Source organism: Spea bombifrons, chromosome 5, assembly GCF_027358695.1.
Source record: "Spea bombifrons isolate aSpeBom1 chromosome 5, aSpeBom1.2.pri, whole genome shotgun sequence".
Classification (NCBI taxonomy): Eukaryota; Metazoa; Chordata; class Amphibia; order Anura; family Pelobatidae; genus Spea; species Spea bombifrons.
The window spans coordinates 91,771,131-91,787,979 of NC_071091.1; the positions used below are offsets into that span (position 1 = coordinate 91,771,131).

The following is a 16,849-nucleotide window of genomic DNA, read 5'->3' on the forward strand; positions in this document are numbered from 1 at the left end:
ACATTCATATAAATCTTTTCTATTTCAATGAATAAGGGAAGATACACATCAAAAATACACTCACTGCGTAATATTCAATTCATAACAATACATACGAATTCAATTTTGTAATGCATTTTAATGATTTAACACATAAATCAGACAGAATCTTTGTGTAAATGTTAGGTATCAGAACGTCCTTCGAGGATAAAACGTCCGATTTGCCCGACAACATTAAGTGACTTGTAATCTTTAAGAATGGCCTACAAAGAAACCATTAGACGAAATCCAATACATTTCCCCCAGTGATACTCCTAATCTGTTACAGAAAGCTAAAGTTTGACAAAAGTTTTTTAAATTCAGGGCACTCCTAGTAGCAGGACAGCACAGGTAGTAGTAGGGCTATCATATAAATAGAGGTACTCAAATTCACAATAATTGATATTATAGGCACTTTCTTCCTGCTAAATCTAGAGTTATTATAGCTAATAGCAGCATTGGAAATGACATCCCTAGTACTGCTGAATACCAATTCCCTAAGCAAGAATTATTTGTTTCATCATTAAAATATTTTGCCCCATTCAAGTTTTTTGGGGGGGGATGACCATTAAGGTCATATGACACAAAAGCAAGAATTGATAGGAAGTAGCCATAGAAGCAGAAATGGCTTCTTAAAAGATTGTCTTCTTTATACGCAATTAAATATTCAGAACAATAAAATAACTATGTTGGAGTTCATCTTCTTAATATACTAGAGAGCTTAATGAACGTTTTACCCAAGTGCAAAAGCAACTTCAATAATGTTAAGAGTTGAGATGTTTACGGCTTTTTGGGTTCAAACCACAGATTGTATTCTTAAAAACACGGATCCTAAACTGTTCACTGTTTCTGCCACGTGAGAGTAGCCTTGTCATTGCCTACAAAACATCAACGTTCAAAACATAACAGATTATGCGCATCTTAAAACACCAGGCATATTACGATAATTCTTATAAAGAATACAAAGGAAGAAATAAACCACTATTGAGTTACGCATTAGCTTTCCACAATGGCAGGCCATATCCTCACAAACATGAAATTAGACTATATTTTTATAGCAAAAGGTATATTTATGTGTGCGATATAGAACATTATTTCACATAAACGCACACATACAGATATATATTATACGCACACAATTATATACACACGCAAACTTGGATATATTAAAAAAAAGAAGAACAAAAAACACATTTTTAGCCATTGATAAATACTTTGCAATTTGGTATCTCTAGTCTTTTGACAACAATCCATTAAAATATTGGAAAATGCATATACACAGGGAATTCTAAAAACAGGAACTCGTGAGATGTATTAAATGCTTAGATCAGGGGTGTCCAACCTGCGGCCCTCCAGCTGCTGCAGGACTACATCTCCCTTAATGCTCCTTCAGATAAGGGGCTGGCTGGGGATTATGGGAGATGTAGTCCTGCAGGTTGGACACCCCTGGCTTAGATGATTGCACTTCCATTCTAGGATGGGTAGGATGTGGACCACTGGAACTGCCTCTTTAAGGAATTCAGCCTTGATGTGAAATGTTATGGGGATCTAAAAAGTATGGGTAGTTGTTGGAAACTTTTGGTGGATCTGTCAACCAAGAACCCTTTATGTTGAGCAATAAAAAAAGTTCTGCTAGTTTGTAACAAATTTTTAATAATTCAAAAGTACTTTTGTAAGCGGAGCAGAACAAAAACACAACAATAAAAGGGTCGTAGGTGCACGTATGCCGCCAAAATACCACTAGAATTAAAAGTTCAGGAAAGAATTTATTATCCATATCTAAAAACCCTCCCAAAGGCTTTAATTGTAACACAGTAGTTCTGAATTGATATAAATATATTTTATATCAATATCATCTTCATGTACACCTAAAATAAAGCTTCCAAAGACATACCCATAGCTCTGAGAAGCATTTGTCGGGTGGAAAATGCGGTCAAAGTTTGACCATGGAACAATGCACACTTCCCCTATCTTACAGTCTATTAAAATAACTAAATTGGAACGATTATGGCTTCAAACAAGTGAATCTTTGTGCACGAGGGAGAAAAAGAAACACTGTCTTGGCAATGTGGTGCAGGCTCTTGTGGCACAAAATGAGATTAACTCCTACAAACAATCAAAAGTGCATGAAATATTCCCACTGGAATGCAATCAGACAGACGTTGGCAGGTAAATAATTTATGTTTGCCATAAGACCACTGTGTGTAGTGATTTCAAACGGGGTCAATCAGCTCCGATTTCAGATTTGACTTTTAGTTGATTTAACTAAAGTCTGATCACAAAGCAGCAGTTAGTGCGGTTCATTTTCCCAATCCTCGAACATGTAAACTTCCAGCACTGCCTTCAATGCACGGGAACAGTTCCATGAACTTAAAGACCCGCAGAATGAGTTTATTCTTTGCACAGGTAAATTAGACGCCTTCATCAGGATCTGCTACCTCAGCTACTTCAATTTCCGGCAGATGTTCCTCCCCGTGCAGGGGCTCCCAGCAGTTCTCTTGACTGTCTTTAGAAGAACTGACGGAAAGAACAAAGAATACAGTTATATTGCAAAACAAACATAGGCGCGTTGTAAATTGGTAAAATGATCCAGTATATGTATGCATGCAGTCAATACTTTAATGTAACTTTTTAGGTTGCCCAGCAGCTTGACGTTGCCCACCCTCCACGGCTTCTTCTTCTACCAGGGACAAATATCTGGGGCTGAGCTTTGAAAGCTTAGACATCACTGCTTCTGTCCCCTTGTGGGGATTCACAAAGTACTGAATAAGGGGCAATACGGTGACACATAAAAAGATTGTTCTCATCCATTATGTGATCAGACACAGAGATCTATGTCACCTGCGCTCACACAAAACCATCAGAAGCTCCAACTGGAGGACTGAATTGCCCCATCACAGGCAGATATGCTGGGTCTTTCATCATAAAACAAAACTTAAAATTACACTGAGTTATTGCTCTCACAACTGCAAGAACAATGTTGGAAGAGTTTAACCAATGTTAAAATCGAGTTTGTGGAGGAGCCTTCTTTTATTCACTGTTTTTTTTCTATGTCACTGGAGAGCTCAACAAAATCTGCCATACAACAGAAATCTTGTAATAAGAACCGTTCGCATCATAAGAAAACATTTTAGGAACCTTTACATTAACAGTCAAACAATATCCGTCATATTAACAGAAGAGCATTGCTTGTAAGTGTTACCAGTTGTCAGTTGAGGCAGCCTGGTCAGCTTCTATGGCAGAGGACTCCACCTCTCCACTGCATTCGCTCTCCTCAGCCGAGTGCCGACGGCTGCTCCCCTGTCCTCCTGACATTTCCCTGCAAGAAGGCACTTCACATGTTAAGATGAGACAAACATGCAATAAAAAGACAGACATCAACAACAAAACTTTCAAATTGTTACGCCAACAGGAATGGTAAGACCAGCAACCGATCAGGGATTTTAATTTTGTCTACAAGATTTTTCTTCCTAATAAAAACAGCTCTTTCTCAAACAAGCCTTTAGTTTCTGGAAATCACACACCCAGAGGATACATAACTCCAGATAAGTGATCGATGTGTAGCGGGATGAAATATCTTAACATCTGCTTCCTAAGGGACCGTACCTCCACAGGTGGGGACTGACAAGGCTTACAATAGTTCTACTATCATAGAGAGATAGAAGTTTAGACGTTGACGGGGCTGACTCACGAATGGGAGGTAATATAACAATCATAAAAATAAGATATACAATGTAATTTTCTTAAAAATCAAACCACTGCTAAAATATTCGTTTCCGTAACTAAAATTGCAGTAAAATAAAAACATTTAAAATGATTTCAAAGTGCAGTTACCAGCAGCATTCAAATACGCTGTACTAAACATCTGCATTAAAATAGTGGGCCAAAGCAATGTTTTTTTGATCATATATTTATACACGATAAAAAACTAATGTGGGGCAATGACAAAAATATAGTTTTTTAAATAAAGCGATGCACAACTAGTGATTTTGCCCTATAACGGCAAAACAAAATGAAATAAAATCCTTGGCATATAGGATGGGGTCCAATTAAGGGGACATTAATGAATATATTTGTTGTATTTTTCCCCATTAGCTCTCACTTTGTCCAAATTATGTACATGGAAAACTGTGAAAAAGTATTTTCTTAAATTTTTTGATTTTCTTTAAAAACAAAAAAGGTTTTAATAACCCCAAAAATGTCTTATATTTATGAATATGATTTCAAAAGATAGCCCTACTTGTGCTGAAAAAACCCAATACATAATTTGTGTGAGTTCAAAGAGGGACATTACGGCTGAACAGAGACAGCCCAACGTGCCGAGAAACAATAAACGGGAAAGAATAATTGTGCAAATCCTCACAATAGAAACAGCACAGTTTCCATAAATATAATTCAATCTGCAAGCATCGTTATATTGGTTTAATCAATATACTAACCTGCAAGATTAGTATCTAATATTAAATATGACCTTTCTGATCAAAGATCTTACAAAAAATATATATTTTATGCTAGCTGAGAGAACAAGAGAATTAAAACCAATGACTCCCAAGAACGGCGTTCAGATGATATGGAAAATGACTCACTGTATCCGGGTTTCCAATGCCTGTATCTGTACCTGCTTCTCATTTAATAATCTCTTTAACATTTCAAGCTCCTTCTGTTTATCTGAAAGATCCCGTTGGAGCCTGTAATTTGTTTCTTCCAAAGTTTCACAAAAGGCCTGAAAACGCAAGACAAAAAAAAAAGCACTGGTTAGCTGAAGTCCAAAAAGGCAGCGAAAGAACGTTTATGTTTCTCATATTTAATAAGACAAGAAGGACTTATTATAAAAAAGGCAAAATGGAAAAATAACTGTTGAATGATATTCATATTTACGTACTCTGCTTTCTTCTAAACTATCGAAAGGACCAGGTGGATCGTCCAAGCAAAGAAAAAGTCTCACAGCGGCACTAAAATTAAAAGGACATAATCAGCTGAGTGCCTCAATGGCAAGAGAGAACAGTATATATAAAATATAATGCATTGCTCAGTGGAAAATAGATTTACTGTTTACAAAATCTAACCAGTGAAACTGAAACAACATAATTGTAGACGTAGTTGGAAACGGAATTTGCTGGTTACTTGTTAAGCGCCCAGGAGACTGCGGCCCCCAGAGTCACAACAGCATAGAATGAATATGCTTGTTTGTGATCGAGCAATTATTCATGAATTTCCCACTGTAAGGCCTTTATACTTCTTGTGCTACATTGTCCTTTGGGCACGCATTTCCAAGTGACCTATTTCAACCTCCATGGTGCCTGAATGCATCAAACCAAACAGGACCATCTGCTATACAAGAACAGCTAAACGGGGTCTGAGGAACATACAAAAGGATATGGAATCTCTAAATCTCTCTTTAACCCCTTAAGGACAATAGGGGTTATTACTCGTAGTATATTGTGGGACAATGGCTATTTTAACATTTTTCGGTGTTACTGTTTAGCTGTGATTTTCTTCTTTCTCATTTCATGCTCCCACACATATTATATATTGTTTTTTTCAGGACAAACAGGGCTTTCTTTAGATACCATTAATTTTGTCATATCATCTAATTTACTATAAAAAAAATGATAAAATATGGGGATTTTTTGTTAAAAAATTACTTTTTCTCACTTTTTAAACAAAAAACTTTTACTCATCTGCAAAAACGAATGAAAAAACCTGCTAAATAGATTCTACTATTTGTCCTGAGTTTAGAAATACCCAATGTTTTTATGTTTTTTTGCTTTTTTCTGCACGTTATGGGGCAATAAGTACAGGTAGCGTTTTGCTATTTCAAAACCTTTTTTTCCAAATCTGGTAATTCTTCCCCCCATGTGCCATTTCGGGTATCTTTGAAGCCGGCCAATGCAATTTACCCCATCAAGTCATATATTTTTAAAAACTAGACACCCCAAGGTATTTCACATGCTGGTAATTTAACCCTTTCCATGCACTAATTTTACCACCAGCCTTTGTGAAACTTTATGGTAGTAAATTTTTTTGTATTTTTTTCACACACGTTGTACTTCAGGTATAAATTTATCGCTCCTGGTATATGTCCCTGTCAAACAACACCCCAATATGTGTTCAGTAACATCTCCTGAGCGCAGTGATACCCCACATGCATGGGTTTGTTGGGTTATTTGGGAGGTAAAAGGCCGCCTTTGTGAGGTGTGTATTTTTTGGCCATTCAGACATCTGATCCTACTGCCCCCATGTCCCATATTTGGGACACCTTTGAACCCGGCCAATTCAATTTACCCCATCCACTCATGCATTTTTTAATACGAGACACCCTATGGGCATTTGTAATGCCAATATTTTAACTCTTTCCATGCTGGAATTTTTGTAAAGATAAAGAATTTTAGGACTTGCTTATTAATTTATTTTTTTTTTTTTGGTGACAGTGGGGATTTTTATATGTTACCATATTATTTTTATTTTTTTAAACATTTTTTAAATTTTTTTTTTTTAAATTTTTAAAAAAAAATTTTTTTTTTTTTTTACTAATCACTCATTAGTGAGCTGGGCTCCATTGACCTTGCATGGTTGGATGCAGTACCTGCATTCAACCTGCAGGAGGAGCTCGAGAGTTCACAAGAGGGTCTGGATAGACCCTCTGAACTCAGATCTATTGTTAATGCCATCCTGTGAATGACGGCAACGTCATTTACAGGATGGCACTTGTGGTTGCTCTTCGGAGCAATCACAAGGCGATCGGGGGTCGGGGGCTAGTGTTGCTGATATGCCTCGATATCGAGGCATGTCAGTAACACCATTTATGCTTAGGAAGCGATTCCGATCGCTTCCTAAGCTGTTTTAGCCGGGCGCCGCCGCGATCTTTCATGATCGGTGCGGCGGCGGCCATTTTTCTTCCGGGGAGGGCTGCCGAGGGCTGCCCTCCCCGGATCCACGGTCAGCCTCACTTGGGAGGCTTCCGTGGATGCTGCAAAGCCGCCGATCGCGGCGAAAACGCCGCGATCGCGGCGATGCAGCTATTTAACGGCAGCCCGTACATGTACGGGCATTGTCGTTAACCCCTTGCACGGCAACCCCGTACATGTACGTGGATTGTCGTTAAGGGGTTAAAGAGATGCAATCATCAAAATTCAAAGCGGTAAAAACCAATAGCAGATTTCATATTGTTTTAAAAAAGACATAAAAAGAATGCCATAAATTATTCAAAAACATTTGTGAGAGCATCATTTCAGACCTGGAATCCACTAATCAAGAAAGAAAAAAAACTATTGATGGGAAAGTACAAGATTAGCAGGTCGGAATAGAAGCCAGAATACATAATGGATGTTCCAGAAATGTATCCATTATTTAACATTTTTGCTTGGTCCTTTCAAACGCAGAAGTCGCCAATATTTACCATTTGCCTTAACTGAGATATCATCTGGCCTGGGAGGCAATGGACGGTGCGACCTTTGTCAACAGAAAGCTGCTGGTGAGGGAGTATGTATGTATGCAAATGTATGTATGTTAGAATGCATGAATGTGTGTGTGCATGAATGTGCATGTGTAAGTGTGTATGTTAGCATGGATTTATAGGTGTAGGGCATGTGTAGAGAGTATGTCTTAGCAAGGGTGTGTGTTAGCATTATGGGGTAGGCATGTGTTAGTATGCATGTGTGTTAGCAAGAGTATGCTAGTGTGTATGTGAGTAACATGGAGCGGGCGGCAAGGGGCTGATTCAAATGAATGGGGAAATGTTTTGGGAAAATAACAGAGGGTTTAAAGATCAGATTCACATTTTCTTTTAAAGGGACAGCCCAATACATTGGTAACCCAGGTTCTTGGTGCGAACAGAAACTTGTATGGGAAGAAATGTTTCCTAACTTAAGCCACCTGTGTGGTTTCAAAGTATACATATGTCTCAGGGAACAAAATATGAAAAGAAAAAATATCGCCAGAGCTATGTATGGTACCAATTTGCGATGTCCTTGTGGGCCACCAAGTTCTGCAGAAACGCTTGTAAACCCAACTGCCGTTCTTCTAGGAAGTCATAGTTGTAGTTGTCTTTAAACCAGCGTTTGGGTGGAAGAGCCAGTCTAAATCCTGGAAACATTTCCTTCAGCTAAAGGCAAAAAACAAAACACAACATTTTAAATGGATGCCATCCCTGAGTCAACCAAAGTCAACCATTTCCACCATGAGAATATTAAACCGGCACATCGGACAATTCAGCTTCCGCTATGTTTAAAACCTTAATACATTTTACCTTAGAAGGGCAAACTGTTATTGCGTGAAATTTGGGAAATCATTATTAAATTTAATAAAATCAGTGGTTTTAACTTTTTCCAACAATTTACAAGGAAAACTGAAGCATGGGGGGGGGCAGTGGGCTGCAGCATCTACAAGTCCTTACATAGGTGAGGCTGTATGGGACGCCAGAAACGTGGTTTCTTTAACCAGCCTATTGCATCTGGTTTCATTCCTTCCTAGCACCATCTGGAGGACATACCACCAGCTGAGAATACTGACTGTAATAACACATGCCTGTAAACACTTATTAAACATACCGAGGTACAGTGACCTAATCTACAAGAACAAAGCCAGCAGGCTGTTAGTGAATACCCACCTAATCAGCGGGTAGAGTGCTCACGTTTTAACGGGTTAATCTTAAACTGGTTGTTTGCCTCCTTTATGAAATCATAGGTGAGACAGCTTTACTTATTGTTTGAACGCCACAAGATAATTATTATATCTGGCATTATCTGCATATAAAAGCTGTATTAAAAATGGATATAAATGTCAATATAGTTTGTTCACACAAATTTACAAGGCGACCAGGGCTCCGTAACCCTGAAGAGAATGCTATACATGTACAGAAAGTCTTGCTGCCTATATATTTGCACAAAAGCCAAGTTTTGCAAACACCAGTTGATTGTTCTAAGCCTTCTATACAATAGCATTAAAATGAATATAGCAGTGTTATTTGATATGGGATTAAGAAATAACATCTTGTGTGCATCAGAAAGGCTGTGTGTAAAATAATGCTCTCTGCGTTACATATTCTAAAGAGGTTTTCTGCCCGAGGCATAGATGCAGGGCTTTCTGGACTAAGTAAGTGGCAAGTGCTCAGGCGTCAGCAGGGGCTACTCAAACCGACCCCATAATATTCGGATTGTTTTTGTTTATGCTGCTGCCAACACCGCTCTATCGTTCCAGGACAGCTATTTGCTGGCAATAACTGCTTAGTTGGGGAAAGTCAACACTAATCACTGGCCAGAGATCAGAGGAGGGGGCATGGAGAAGAGGACTGCTGATTATAACGTTTTAAGGCTAGTTCAATGAAGGTAGTACAATGGGCCGATGTGTCATATGGCATTCACAACAGTTTAGGAGGCTGATTTTCCTACATGGGGACTCTCCAGATTTGAGTGGGTTTTCGGGTCAGTCTCTTCTTTCTCTGGGCAGAGGAGGTGTGCTTAGCCACGTCCACTCTCCAGCCAGTTACCCTCCCATTCACAACTTATTCAATGCTATCTAGGGCTAACCATGCCCTTGCTCACACCTAGCCCCCCTCCCATATGAAGACATTCTCATAGAAGAGGGAGAGAGCTCAGGGTAGCCAGAGCTGGGAGGTTCCCAAGTTTGCTTCATTTCAATCAATGGCACCTCCACAGTACTTATCACAATATATATTATGTCAATTAAACTATGTAGGAACGTGCATACATAGGCAACAAATATGGGTACAACCAATTCAAGATACCATTTTAGCCGAGTTTGTTTGTTGAATTTGCCATCTTCTGTGTGTAGCCAAGAACCAACCACTGCACCCAGTAATCATGACCACGTCAGCAGGTCTTCTGAAGAAAGGGCCTTTGAGACCACGCAAGCTGCTATTACTCTACCTCTCACCATATTGGTTCATTAAGAAGTATAAACAACATATTTAGACCTAATGTACAAAGGCTAAAAAACAATAACTTATGGAGAGGTGTCTTTAAAGGGCAAGCCATGTTTTATTATTTTTCCTCCTATAAGATGCATAGAGATAAAATGCTAATTTGTTTCCTTACCTTGTCATTAAGTCTTGAAAAATCTGTATACCTTCTGAACACAACCCAACTCTCCTCTGGGCTTTTTTTAACTAAGACCTTGTAAACCTGCCAAGCAGATAATATATGATAAGCAAGAGGAACATGACAAATATAAATCTTCTGACTTACATCAACTAATAATAATCAAAACTGAGATTATATATATATATATATATATATATATATATATATATATATATATATATATATATATATATATATATATATTATACACACACGCACTGTATATACACACACTTTATACTTGGTAACGCATGAACATAATGGTCATATAAAATCGCAAGAACCCACATGTAAGTGAAGCGATTGGATCTTCTGTAACTCTACACTTATTCTACGCATATGTCAACCTACCAAAACGTAGGACATCTCATCACAAAACAAAAAATTATCTTTCATACGGATACGAAAAAAAAACCATAAATGAGAATAGCTTGAATTCTGAAACTCCCCCCGAAAAAACATGCCAATCTATCACAAGTTTGGAAATACCACACATCCATAAGATCTCACCTAAAAGATAATTTACAAGCTATTTTTTTTTAATATATTATACAGGACTTGTGACCTGTAAAACAATGGATACCTTTTTCACCCCAAGCACGACATATCATTAAGGAAATATAAGGTTTGGTCAAAATACACAGCTATCATTACCCCCCCCAATGCTGTCATGTGACTGCTTGTGCGAGACGTGCATCTAGAGACATATAATCCGGTGTACTTATCTACCTTCTCAAATTGTAGGCATACATCACATGCGCACACCTTATATTTGAGTGATTATATGGGGAGAAAAAAGGAAAATTGGAAATGGCCAATATTAATTTCTCCATTTGGGAGAACGCCCAAAGCAATTTGGGGAGGTAAGCAGGAGTTGTGTGGTAGAGAATATCCGCCATGTCTCTTGCACGGCTCCCATGATGTCTGACAATAGGCACTGCGGCATGATGTCCTAACCCGGCAATGACAAAAGAGCAGCGGAGAATAGACGGCACGGGGCTCTGCTTCCTTGGTTACATTAGGTGCTTTTTTTTTGTAAATGGCCACTCTTATTTTTAATATTTGCCAGGCATTTGTTTTTTGTATTAAAGGGAAAATTCCACACTTGAAATAATTCACTGTTTAATAGATGAAGTATTTAAAGGGAAGCTTCAGTGCCTGCACAATGAACACATCAGAACAGATGAAGGAAGCTCCCATTTTAATGTTTACACAGACAGCCGTAAACTTACTGGAAATACACGAGGGGTGTTTGAACAACGGGATTATCATCGGAGCAATCAATGAAATTGTCCCATCGGCAGGAACACTCTGCTGGCTAAGGGCACAAAACCACTCCGCAAGCATTGCCCCAGAGTGACGTTTTATACATAACCCCCATTTATCCCCGTCTCTTTTTGAACATTTTGTAAAGCCAAACCAGGGCTGATCGCACTCAGCTCAGGTGGTAAGGGCAGCCGGTACTGGCATCAAAGGCTCCTGTCATTTTTACCGTCCATACTGTAATGGGGCTATGCAGGTGCTCTATAAATACAATGGATTCAAATGCTTTATGGAAGTGCTAACAATAAAAGCATCACCTCAACGGACTTAATGGAGCAGATGGTCCCTCTGGGTGATTAAGACTGCACCATTCTATTGTTGAAGACAAATCGCCATAGTCAATGGTCTCATTATGGTCAATATGAGATGTGAAAATAAATACCTTAGTACAGCTAAGGTATGAATACAGAATATTATAACGATTTAAACGTTTACCTTTAACAGACACTTATACTCATGTAGTATGTTCCACAGAGCTAAAGCTAAACCATCAAGCCTGGCCAGAAGAACTGATAGATTCTCCAGCATTTTCCTTGTTAATGTATTAACATCTGGTCTCCAAGTGTAAGTGCCGTCAGCATACAAGACGCTTTAAATTTCAACAGTTGCTCAGAACGGTTAGTTTTAAAGCACATAATAAACATCCAAAAGATTGAGAAACGCTTTTGTCTTTAGCATGCAGAATTTTCTTAAATGTGCGGCAATTGTGTTAAAGTTCACTAATCTGCAGAAGGAAAATATAAATGCAGTTTTATTATTATTATTGACCCTTTTTTTAAAAAAATACCTTAATCCAAAAATAGACACTGCAGTTAAAAGACAAAATTGCTTCACCGTATTCAAAGTTAGCATTTCAGAACCAAAGCACTCATTTCCAAAATGGGCAATCAGTTTGGAAATAATGTATGTGCCGACAGCAATTTTGAATAAAATCAGTTTATTATTTTCCTTCTGAAGCTTAACAATTGTCAAAACAGCGGTAAATAAGGAAACAAAATATGACAAAATGTAGCCGTTTTCAGAAAGCCAAAATATAAAACTCACCGTAAACTTTGCTCTTTCCTCCATCACTTCATATCCTAGTATGGTTGGAGTAGAGGGCCTCTCTTCCAGGTCGGATCCATCAGCAATGTGGTCACTTGTACCAGGTCGAGTGTTGTACTCCACTGAAGAATCAAATTTAGTCCTAATGAGGGGGCTGCTACATGCAGAGGAGGTGCAGCTCACTTGGTCAGGAACGCTCATCTTTTTGTAGCTTGAAGGATTGGGCTCCTCTTGTGGATCCTTTGAGGAAGTTGAGCTAGTTGAGGTACTGCCTAGGGAACACCTCCTTTGGCTTCTGCTTGCCACATTGGTTGAAGAGGAACTTCCCATGGGGAGAGGAACCGGTACAAACGGGGTTGCCATCTTTTCTGCACTCTTCAACTAGTACGTGGTGCCAAAAGATGCAATCTGACTAGCAAAACATCGTCTTTTCAACAACGTAGCATCTGAAAAAGTCCATAAGAAAATGAGAATTGCTAAAAAAAGAAGCGGACAACTGGCCACTTCTGTAAACAGAACAGGAGGACCATATGTCTGCCCCAAATAGACTTTTACAGACACATGTACAGGTGGTGAAAGGGAATAGACGTTTTTCTTTCAGCAGAATAATGGTTTTATCCAGGATGGACAAATCTAAAAAGAATTTTAGGAGCCCGCTTTATCTTTGTTGAGAAACCAAGATGGGATGTCTCCAAAGAATTCTATTTAACGTAGCATTAGCAGCTGCGACAAGTGATAAGGGACAAGCGATTGCAATTCTATCAGATTCATTTGGAATTTGCTATTAAGAGAAGGATGAGATCCTGAATCTGAGACCAGACCAAGGACTGATTCATACAGGCCGCTGTTAAACTCTATGCTTCTATATGACATATTGACCTTACCCTGCTGGGCGCTGATGTCAAAGCTCACAACCTTTATGTCACACCTTCTCTTACATTTTATGGGCGGAAGGTTTAACTTGGCTTCCCCACAAAATAGTTTATGAAGATTATCTGGGAAGCTCAATTGAACAAATCCCAGTTTTCACTTGTCTCGTCAGATCAGACACTTTGCTTTGCAGTGAAACCTGCCACGCAGTCTTATTACACCGTCTAATTAACTCAACATCTATTCACCGTCCTATTCCCACCACAGTTGCGTGAAAGACCCCCGCAGCACTACTGACCACCTGTTGGGTCTGTGGCTGCACCACAATGACATTTGCAGCACTTTCAGTTCCTCCTCCACGGTGCCCACATTCCCGCCAAGCTCTACAAACGCCTTGTATCGTTAAACATATCCTTCTCCCTCCATATAAAAAAATAATATATATAGTTTCTCATCTGAGAGCAAAACTTGGCTACATTTGGCAACTTGACTATTATTGTTTGTTGTTTTATATAGTGCCATCATATGCTGTTGCATTGCACCTTACATCGACAACATAATTAAGTAATGACGTGAAAGCAAAAATTTTTCAATACTGAATTAGTATGGAAATGCATGAGATCATCCTCTAAAACTACAGGGCAAGAGGCTTAGATGTAATGTAAGAAAGTTTTACTATACTAAAAGGGTGGTAGGTAAGTGGGTCAGCGTCCTAGCAAAAGCGGCAGAGGCTAATACAGTGAGGGAATGTAAACAGGCACGGCATACATTGCTATACTGATCTACGATGAGATCAAGGGCTGCTATACATACACATTATTTATATATATATATATATAGTCTGTATCATCAAGTATTAACAGCACAGATTACAAGCTTTTAGGAATTATAGCAGCAAAACTATACTTTAATTTGCAAATCTCCCAGAGAAGTAAAATCCCACCATCTATTCTGACCGAAAAGGAGCCCTGCTAGAAGCTTTATTTTAGTTACTTTACGGCTGCTCATCAGCCACTCTAGCACTGGACAGTATATAGCGGACCGGTGGTGTAAACAGTACTATATGTGAGGTAATCCTTCATCTTTCATGTCCATATGGCTGCTGCACTAGAGGGGGTATTTACTCCCCTGGGAGACGGATGACATCGCAGCACATGGGGCGATCAGACCCTCCAACTCAGGAGCTGGCAGCCCCCAGACAACAAACCCCACCCCCAAAGCTAGGTAAACAAACAAGACTGTCACGTGTCCCCTGCCCCGGGGTAACAGTCCCTGCCTCGCAGTTTGAGGAGGTATTATAACTTTCCCTGCGCCCCATGCCGCCTACCTCCGTGGAATGGTTTGAAGGCCGGAGCTAGGTCCGGTCTAATATCACACTGTATGCGCTTTACCTCCGCTACATCCAGTAACACCGGGCTCCGCCGTCTCAGTGACCGACTCCAGGACCCGCCCGGCGGAGGATATACTACTACCCCAAATCCTGTCCGGGCAGCAGCCGCCTCGCTCAGGTGACTGGCAGCCAGTGTTGCGGAAGTGACGTCACACACCCCTATAGCTAACTGGCGACATATTGGTAGAGGGCAAGATGGTAGCGGCATGGAACAGGCGCGGGAGTGGGAGGTTGGGCTTCGCTAGAAAGTCTAATTACGGTTTTTACCGTTGAGCTGTGCTGCCGCTAAGGGCGCGTTACCTATAATGGGAGGCTGTTTGCACTTAGTGTTAGCCTCACCATTAGCCTTTCTCGGGTGAAGGAGTTGCTGCATGGCTGCCATTAACACTTAAGTGCGCTGATTTCAACGTCTTGGGCCATAAAATATTTTTTTTAGTACTCAAGTTTCCTCATATAACCATCATTCTGGTAATATTGATAACAGAACAAGGTCATTCGTGGGCTCCCGTAATGGGCTCATTATGTCGTCCCTACATTGAATGTCTGGGCAGAGAGACAGTGCAGTGTTGAGCTTGAGACACTTTTAACAAATTACATTAACTTGCCCATCCTGTTTGGATGACATGCCTTTTAAAATTCTGGAATGACCTTTGTTTCCTGGTTCCTATGTTCTTTCTCATTCATGCACTCACTCACATTATTGTTCACTCACACTTTATAAATGTTTCCATACCTTCTCTGCCTCACACTTCCCCATCTACTTCTACACTTTGTTCTTCATCTACTCTCATTTGTCTTCTCTCTTCTATGTTCGTTCGCATCTCCATGGACATAACCTTATTTATGAATACCTGTTTGCATATACAAGTATACAAGAACAGAGTTATGGAAAATGCGTTTTAACTTGTATTATCCCATAAAACCATTTTATAGTGGACAGAGGGATCATCATCTATCTGAAGCTGGCTGTGACTTCAATCATAGCTGTTTTCTGTTGAAAACTCATTGAAGCCAAATAGAGGAAAGTTTAAATTTCAGATGAGTCAGTTATTTTCTACTTTCTTCACATGTCTCTACTTTTAGTAATGTTGCAGAAATGTTTAGTAATGTAAAGTTCTAGATCCTCATGTAGTGGAGTTGGCAGACTAAGTACTGTGAATTGTGAAGTGGCATTTTTGTTATACACTGATATTATTTCAGTGCAAATGCTAAGGTTATTTAATAAAATCCTTTTCACGAATAGACCCTCTTTTCATGTATTTTTCTTCTTGGACAGATAGATGGGCCAAATAATTATCTGCTGACACATTCAAAAACGCAAACAAACATAAGAATAATGTGAAATAGCTATCACCAATATTCATCTTCAAATAATGTCAACTATCAAGCACATTATTGATAGTATAGTGAAACTAGGGTTGCCAAGTGGCAAGTATTTGACTTTCTTGACCATTTTTTAAAAAAGTCAAGTTGGTTGCTAGTTGGATCTATAGACAACTGTTACTTCAGGGAGAAGGCTGGTGTGTTCTCTCTGATGCAAAAGGTGAGACAATTTTAAAAGGCCAGCTGTTTCAGAGGAATAAATTAAAATTACACACAATAACAAACCGGTACAAAAGAAGAAGACCCTGCTCTTGCAATCTAGTTGGTGGTTAATGGGGAAGTGAAACACTAGGTGAGGCCTGCTTGGTTGGAGATGAGTTGGTAGGATCATGATCTGTAGAGGTTGTTGGCTGTTCAGATGGCTTGATTAGGATGATGGCTGTTGACTGTACAGGGAGATAGGGTTGCAGTTCCTACAGTTTGCCTGCAGTTTGGCTCCAGTGTAACCCTTATCTATCCACTTGGGATGAGGCCACTGCAGCTAAATTTCCTAGCAAGCTTGTTTCCAAGTGACACCTATAAAATAGGGCTGCCTCACAAGTGGTCAGATAAAGTGATTGCATATAGGATGGTGATTTTTCACATTTTGTCTTAATTGCAATTAAGCTAGACAAGAGTGTACCAATGTTAACTCAACAGGGTATGGAGATGGGCAGGATAGAGACATGTATGAGGGGAAAGCAAGGGATTAGAACAGGGGATGAGGGGTTCAGATGCAATG

At 39.4% G+C, this 16,849-nt stretch overlaps 1 protein-coding gene across 2 annotated transcripts; it reads right to left on the minus strand.

Annotated features, from left to right (window-relative positions):
* Nucleotides 1–1,667: 1,667 nt before the first annotated feature.
* On the minus strand, nucleotides 1,668–14,966 carry SNX16 (sorting nexin 16). Of its 2 annotated transcripts, none has more exons than XM_053468065.1 (8): nucleotides 14,683–14,966; nucleotides 12,486–12,931; nucleotides 10,074–10,160; nucleotides 7,974–8,122; nucleotides 4,901–4,970; nucleotides 4,605–4,741; nucleotides 3,221–3,337; nucleotides 1,668–2,535 (listed from the first exon to the last, which is right to left on the minus strand). In XM_053468065.1, exons 2-8 carry the CDS (start codon nucleotides 12,846–12,848, stop codon nucleotides 2,430–2,432), a joined length of 1,029 nt encoding a protein of 342 aa, XP_053324040.1. In that variant the 5' UTR covers nucleotides 12,849–12,931; nucleotides 14,683–14,966; the 3' UTR covers nucleotides 1,668–2,429. The 2 variants fall into 2 exon arrangements, with proteins under 2 accessions (XP_053324040.1, XP_053324039.1); XM_053468064.1 differs by having other exon boundaries at nucleotides 14,747–14,965.
* Nucleotides 14,967–16,849: the final 1,883 nt, after the last annotated feature.

Bases quoted from the DNA above. Each gene is read 5' to 3' on its own strand.
- SNX16 (XM_053468065.1), bottom strand. From the start codon at position 12,848: ATGGCAACCCCGTTTGTACCGGTTCCTCTCCCCATGGGAAGTTCCTCT. The intron at 4,742-4,900 runs GTACGTAAATAT...TTGCGTTTTCAG, and splicing joins ATAGTTTAGAAGAAAGCAGA to GCCTTTTGTGAAACTTTGGA. The intron at 2,536-3,220 runs GTAACACTTACA...TCTTTCCGTCAG, and splicing joins GCTGCCTCAACTGACAACTG to TTCTTCTAAAGACAGTCAAG.